The following is an 8,112-nucleotide window of genomic DNA, read 5'->3' as shown; positions in this document are numbered from 1 at the left end:
CTCAGCCAATTAGTGATTCTGCTGTCCTGTTCACTCTGCTATCTTCCAAGCGTGTGAGAAGATATCCAAGTAATCCCTGTTCATACTTCTAGTCAATTATGTCCGATATATACACAATGACGGCGTATGATTGATGTGAAATTCCAGCACATTGATTATGATGATTTAGGAAATAGAGAAATGATGCTGGCCGAGATGAAGGTGCTGATCTGTGCATTTGCAAAGCGTAATTGAAATCTCAGGAAAACTGATGATGTTGGAAATTCAAATGTACAATAATGTTATCATTATCTGAATGAAAAAGGAAAAATATAAAAAGAAAAGTTAAACATCTTTGCCCATTAGCTGGGATGTGACCTGTTGTACATTTTCAGTATTTTCTGTAATTGTTTGATATGCACGAAGCTCTAAATCCTATGGTGGGAGTGGGGGGGTTACAAATAAATGTCAAATCTAGAGTCCATTATGAAGAAGAGTGTAGAATCAATGCCATAAAATCCATGAGTATTCCTTTTTTCCAGTTGCACCAATACTGAATGTATATTCAGCCTTTCCTCTGTTCTTGTTATATCCCTTACTCTGTTTCCCCCAAAGATTCCATGTCTGTCTTTATCCAATCACCCAAACGACATGCATAGCCATTACTTTCCTCAGAAATAAGTATGCATAATCTTCCCTGTCTCTCCTCTCCAGTTGAGATTCATTCCTCTAAACTATGTGCATTTTGCCTCTGTCTACCTTTCATAGTGTTAAATGCAATTTAAAAAACGAGATGCTGTAAATCTGAAATAAAAACAAGAGATTGCTTTTACCTTGATGATATGATATTCACAGACTAATATTCCTATTTCAACTTTTTCAAGTTATGAATATAGTTAAACATATGACAAAGCCAGTTATCTGATTTTTTTGTAAAGGTAGTGGAGGTGTAGATATGGGCCAGCATTCTAAGAAAAACGTTAATAGTCTTTTTTAAAAAATAGTTCCCCAGGACCTTTTACATCCAACCAAACAGGAAGAACCTCGGTTTAACACATTACGTGAAGGGGAGCACCTGAAATTGTGCAATGCTTCTTCAGTACTGCAGAAACATCACTTTTTATTAACTGTGATTTGAACTCAAAATTGTGAGTCTTAAGAGTTTACTTACTACAAAGTGAACCACAGCTGACATTACAGATGTGTACACGATAACAGGAATAAACTGGGAAGGCTGGTTCGAATAGAAACTTTTTATTTTTAAATTGTGATAATTTGAAATTAATTTCCGCACAAATCCTGACTGCTCACTCTATCACATCAAACCAATAGATATTCAATATTTTGTTTCCTCCCATTAACCATGGATTCTAAACTCATTCTCCCTATCCATTAAACCAATCTTTCAACTTTTGCTGTAGCAATAGATTTTCACACAGATACCTTTTATTGTCATTCATAACTTTTAAAAAAGAAAATGCAATTAGTAAACATCATTAAGAAGCTTAAAATAAATCTAACAGTAAACGTGATGTTTCTTTCCCCACCCACCCAAAGTCTTAACAACTCTTATTCACTCGAGTTGTAAGGAAAGGGTTGGGCACTAAGACCCAGGGAGGACACAGTAAATATTAAAGCCCAGGAGCCAGCAACTCATTCAGTGTGGAGGTGCTGAAGATTGCTTCGTGCGGTGATCTAGTCTTTCAGTGATTTCATCTTTCATTACACTTTTCTTTTCCGTTGCCATTTGCTTATTTTCTTGAGAGATGAGTAAGAGGTTTACAGTCACCTCGATCCGTGGAGAAGACGAAGTGACATGGGCTCAAAGCAACATCGTAGAGACAAGGAAAGGAGGCAGTGTTTTGAATGGGAATGAAGCACCAGACAGAGCAGAGTGCGGAGAGCATCATCTTCTGCCTATACTGGAAGTTCCAAAGCCAGGTAGGACATGGATCTTTAAAAGAAATTAGTGCACTCAGAAAATTTTAGTGAACATCAAATTCTCTTCACTGACTAATCATTTTTGAAACGAGTAAATAAACTCCATCCAGTTGGGACATAGGAATTTGAATCCATGATATGGTTTGTAATGATTATAAAATAAAATGTTATTGACTGCACTGCTTGGTATCCAGTGGAACGTTGGATCCTAATTACAGAGTTGGAAGGAGACAGTCCTGTTAACGTGTTGTTTCTGATAACAACTTAAACCTTGAGAGATAGTAAGGACATTTCTGGTTGATAAGTTATCTGAACTACCCCCAATATTTAAGAGCCAGTGAAAGCTGATGTGGTCGTGGAAGGGGAAAAGGAGTCTCACTTTGTATAAAATTGAACCAAATTTGTAATTGTACTTAACTGAGACAAAGCACTTTCTGTAGCTGGGATTTGTCATCAGATTTGGATGGATGCTAGAAGACAACAATTCGAGTGCTTTTTCACTCCATTTTAGAAAGGTGGTGCAATCCGAAGCAGAAGTTTCTGATCAGCTTTCTGTTCTCTCAGTTGATAACTATACTTCAAAGTCTCTGCAGCCTATCCAGTTACTCCTACTCAAATCTAATTCATTTTCCTACCATGCAAAGGGATTTTTTTTTAACTGTGCTGGAAATAGATAAGTTCAAAGTTTTCATGAGGTGATCAAGCTTTTATTTTCTAAAAATAAAATCTTGAGCTGGAGAAGGAGTTGCATGGAGGAGAGCATTTTGCTAATGAATTGGGAACTGGTCAGAAAAATTGTTTTTTTAAAGAAAACAAGTTTATTCAGAAATAATCTTGGCAGAATCCTAACTATCCCACCTCGAAGTGATTATTTTCTGTTGCGAATTCTATCCAGTGCACAAATTGGGTTTGAAGAATTTGAGGTGAATTTGGTTTATTGCTGTTGGAAATTTTTCATTTGCTGTCCAGTGATTACCAAGTTGAAGTGTCAGAGAATGCGCTGCTTGATGTTTTATACTGACTTTGTGAGTTATGGTTCTGTCTACACTGACAGGCATGCAGACAATCTCCTGTCAGGTTAAAATAGTAACACCATTAATAATACAGGTAGGCCTTCAAGTATCAACTCCAACTGCTATGTCTTACACAGTTCAGACTGTTACTCCCACTATAAAGTTAAAAATCACACAACACCAGGTTATAGTCCAACATCTGGTGTTGTATGATTTTTAACTTTGTACACCCCAGTCCAACACCGGTATCTCCGAATCATGACTCCCACTATAGACATTGTGTATATGAAGTTATGCTATGTAGAAGATACCAAACCACATACTGTACAATGGATTTGTTCTATTGCTCTCAGAATCCTTCAAAATAAATTTATTATTTGGAGATATGCGACAAGCACAGGAAATTTGGGATTAGCACACTTTTAGTGGTAGTTATGTCATAGAGTCATAGAGTTGTACAGCATGGAAACAGACCCTTCAGTCCAACTTGTCTATGCTGATCAGATATGCTAAATAAATTTAGTCCCATTTACCAGCATTTGGCCCATATCCCTCTAAATCCTTCCGATTCATATACCCAAACAGATGCCTTTTAAATGCTGTAATTGCACCAGCCTCCACTACTTCCTCTGGCAGCTCATCCCATACATGCACCACCTTCTGCATGAAAAGGTGCCACTTAACTCCCTTTTAAATCTTTCCCCTCTCACTTTAAACCTATGCCCTCTAGTTTTGGAGTTCCCCACCCCAGGGAAAAAAAATTGTCTATTCATCCTATCCATGCCTCTCATGTTTTTATAAACCCCTATGAGGTCAATCCTCAGCCTCTGGCGTTCCAAGGAAAATAACTCAAGGTTACTCAGCCTCTCCCTATAGCTCAAACCCTCCAACACTGGCATCATCCTTGTAAATCTTTGCTGAGCCACTTCAAGTTTCACAACATCCTTTCTATAGCAGTGAGACCAGAACTGCATGCAGTATTCCAAAAGTGGCCTAACCAATGTCCTGTGCAGCCTTCCAAATCCTGTACTCAATGTACTGACTAATAAAGGAAAGCACACCAAACGCCTTCTTCACTATCCTGGCTACCTGCAATTCCACTTTCAATAAACTATGAGCCTGCACTTCAAGGTCTTTTTTGTTCAGCAACACTCCCCAGGACTTTACCATTAAATGTATAAGTCCTGCCCTGATTTCCTGATTTGCCTTACCAAAATGCAGCACCTCACATTTATCAAAATTAAACTCCATCTGCCACTTCTCAACCCATTAACCCATCTGATCAAGGTCATTTTGTACTCTGAGGTAACCTTCTTTGCTGAGAAAGTGAGGTCTGCAGATGCTGGAGATCAGAGCTGAAAATGTGTTGCTGAAAAAGCGCAGCAGGTCAGGCAGCATCCAGGGAACAGGAGAATCGACACGAAGGGCTTATGCCCGAAACGTCGATTCTCCTGTTCCCTGGATGCTGCCTGACCTGCTGCGATTTTCCAGCAACACATTTTCAGCAACCTTCTTTGCTGTCCACTATACCTCTAATTTTGGTGTCACCTGCAAACTTGTGTCACCTGCAAACTTACTAACCTATACTTCCTATATTCATATCCAAATCAGGTATATAAATGACTATAAAAGCAATGGACCCAGCACCGAGCCATGTGGCACCCCTGTTCGTTGTGCCTTAAGTAACTCAATCAAGTTTGTGAGACATGATTTCCCACGCACAAAGCCATGTTGACTATCTCTAATCAGTCCTTGCCTTTCTAAATACATGTAAATCCTGTCCCTTAGAATGCCCTCCAATAATTTGTCCACCACTGATGTCAAGCTCACCGGTCTATAGTTTCCTGCCTTTTCCTTACTCCCTTTCTTAGTGGCACCATGTTAGGCAACCTCCAGTCTTCCGGCACCTCACCTGTGACTATTGATGATACAATTATCTCAGCAAGGGGTCCAGCAATCACATCCACAGCTTCCCATAGAGTTCGAGGGTAGACCCGGTCAGGTACCAAGATTTATCGATTTTTATGCGTTTTAAGACATCCAGCACCTCCTTATCTATAATTTGGGCATTTTTCAAGATGTTGCTGTTTATTTCCCAATGTTCTCTATCTTCCATATCCTTCTCCACGTAAACACTGATGCAAAATAGTTGTTTAGTATCTCCCCCTTCTCTGGCGGCAGTGCAGACACAATAGGCTGTTGCGCCTTTTCTGTGCTGTATGAATCTATGAATCTATGAACTCATGTGGGAAGGATTTATTTCACACACTCTACAGAAGAGATTTTAAGACTAATTCATAAGGAACCAGATTATGTTCTTGTTACAGATAATGCATGGAATGAAAGTGTTCCCCTAGTGTGAATAGATTCTGGAAACCTAAGGGCCCAATTAATGAAATTCCTGACAGACAAAAACTGTCAGCCTTAATACAACCAAGTTAAATCCCACAGAAGAAGAGAACATCTTTATTAAAATATGTTGCTAACCCAATTTGCATCATGTTTTGAAAGACCAGTTTGATTGACAAGCTATTATCAGAGCGAGGAGTTCATGTATAATTTGTGATTCCATTCGGTCTTCCATGAAAATTTACTATCAGCATTCTAAACTTTTCATTGTTGAGGATTGCCGGATCCTGATACAGTTCTTTTCTTTGAGCAGTATTCCTCAAAAGTCGACAATCAGTTGGGGAAGGTGTATGGGGAGCCATGATGCTTCAGCCACCAGGAATGGGGAGGGAGACTTGATGGACCAGCTGGTCTTTTGCTGCTGTCATTGTTGCATGTATTGTAAGAAATGGGCTGAAAATTAAAGCTTTGTAAGCTGTAGTATTCTGATTGATGATATTTGCATCAAACCTACCAATCCAGTGACACTTCAGTATGTAAGAAAGAGGAATTCAACCAGGTTTTATTCAGACTATTCATGAATACATTATTCCAGATGACCACTGGGGAGAAACACAGTGTGTAACATTGCTTTCTCTTCATCCAATGCACTCTCAAATAACTAAAATGTTGGAACTACTCACACAAGTCTAATTTTATAAGCCTCTACAGAATCAAAGTGAAAGAATGGATTTTGTAGTCTCGTGGGTTTATTTGATTTTATCTTCAACCTATTAACTCATGTGATATATTTACCTATTTCATTCAAACAGTCCTTAATGCTTTTATAGTGATGTGTAGCAAATAACAATTTTCAAAGCAGATCTCCGCATAAGTAATTAATGATGAAATACATTTAAGATGGAACAGTGGACTGGAATGGCACACTGATTCACTATTGAAATTATTGCAATATACAGCATGTATTTTGTATTTGAGCCGGTATCTAGTTCTTATAAAATTAGATTTATTGTGCATGAAATTGGACTTTGTTGAAGTTTGTTGAAAAATGCTATTTGATGTTACATGTTACTATTAAGATTGAGTCGAAAAGTGTGGCACTGGAAAAAGCACAGTAGGTCAGGCAGCAGCTGAGGAGCAGGAGAGTCAATGTTTCGTGCATAAGCCCTTCATCAGGAAGGGTTTATGCTTGAAACGTCATCTCTTCTGCTCATCGGATGCTGCCTGGCCTGCTGTGCTTTTTCCAGCACCAGACTTTTTGACTTTGACTTTCCAGCATCTGCAGTCCTTACTTTCTCCTACTGCTACGATTGAGCCAGGTGTAACTGTTGATGAGTAGGTTCACAACTGGTATGCACTACAGAGTAGGAAAAGCAAGCAGATCATGGTATCGGTGAATGTGTAACTGTGGACTTCGACAAACTTTCACAACTTTGCACAGCAATGCAGCTGGAAGGAGCACGCCTCCCCTCCTCCGCCACCTCTTTACCCCCACTGGCCAGCAGTGCTAATTTAAGGATTTATCAACGACGTGCAGTTAGCTGCTGAGCACTTTTCGTCTCAGGTTTGTGACAAATGTACAACCATAATGTGCTTACTATAGTTTTCTTTCTTCCCAAGTTGCAGAATCTACGGGGAGAGGCATGGTAGATTCTCGATAAATGTTCCTAATTTCAAGTATTCTGTAGAAACAAACTGCTTCCAGGCATAGATATACTGATAGGCATTCCAGAAACATCTCGACTGGCAGAATGAGCAGTGACAACACAGAGAAGGACAAGCTTCTAGAAGAAGGAGATAGACTGGGAGAAATGCACACAACTTGGAGGCTGTATTTTTTCACGGAGCGACTTTTCGAGCTACAACCCCAGTGAGGAACGTTTCTTCTTCACCAATGGCCATCCTGGTTGAAATCTGCCACCACATCAGCAGTAGCCCCATTGTCAACTGAAGGGTTGCCAATTGCAGTGTAGGTAACTGAGTGATAAAACCTTCATGCATCTAATCCCTTTTCAAGAGAAATCTGGATATACTTACAACATTGCATAGCTTGAAGAATGCTGTTGGACTAGGGAAGCTACTTATGGCTTTCTATTCCAAGAGAGAAGACCACATTTAATTCCCACTTGCCACAAAGAAGCCGTAGGAGTGAATGCAGAACTTTAGATTGTAGGATCCCTCATGATGCAAGATGTTAGTAACTGCACACATGCCAAACATCTCAGGAGTTAGTTGTTAATCCTGCCATAAACAGGAATCAAAAAGGATTCTGTTCCCCCAGTGCCCAGTTTGGGTGTAGCAGGAGACAGCAAATCGTGTAAGTCAATACCCAGTATCCTGGTTGCAGTCGTGATGCCTTTATTATGTGGCAATCGGCTGTGCCAATTACATTTGAGCAACTACAGTAAAAGAAAGGGTAGCTAGTCTGCAATGAGAGCTACCTCAAAATCCCTACTGTGTGAAAACAGGCCATTTAGAACATAGAACATAGAACAGTACAGCACAGAACAGGCTCTTCAGCCCATGATGTTGTGCCAACCACTGATCCTCATGTATGCACCCTCAAATTTCTGTGACCATATGCATGTCCAATGGTCTCTTAAATGTCTCCAATGACCTTGCTTCCACAACTGCTGCTGGCAACGCATTCCATGCTCTCACAACTCTCTGTGTAAAGAACCCGCCTCTGACATCCCCTCTATACTTTCCTCCAATCAGCTTAAAACTATGACTCCTCGTGCTAGTCATTTCTGCCCTGGGAAATAGTCTCTGTCTATTGACTCTATCTATGCCTCTCATTATCTTGTATACCTCAATTAGGTCCCCTCTC

The 8,112-nt window shown here is 39.8% G+C and overlaps 1 protein-coding gene across 1 annotated transcript in view; it reads left to right on the top strand.

Moving 5' to 3' along the window:
• The first annotated feature begins 1,630 nt into the window (after positions 1 to 1,630).
• The window catches only part of LOC122559952 (solute carrier family 12 member 5), a 761,291-nt gene continuing 754,809 nt past the window's right edge, over positions 1,631 to 8,112 (top strand). The window contains exon 1 of the mRNA XM_043710060.1: positions 1,631 to 1,920. Coding sequence (XP_043565995.1) covers positions 1,746 to 1,920 — 175 coding nt within the window. The 5' untranslated portion in view covers positions 1,631 to 1,745. The remainder of the gene's footprint in view (positions 1,921 to 8,112) is intronic.

This window comes from Chiloscyllium plagiosum, chromosome 20 (assembly GCF_004010195.1).
Source record: "Chiloscyllium plagiosum isolate BGI_BamShark_2017 chromosome 20, ASM401019v2, whole genome shotgun sequence".
Classification (NCBI taxonomy): Eukaryota; Metazoa; Chordata; class Chondrichthyes; order Orectolobiformes; family Hemiscylliidae; genus Chiloscyllium; species Chiloscyllium plagiosum.
The sequence above is the reverse complement of the archived record's forward strand: the minus strand, read 5'-3'. Positions and strand labels throughout refer to the sequence as shown.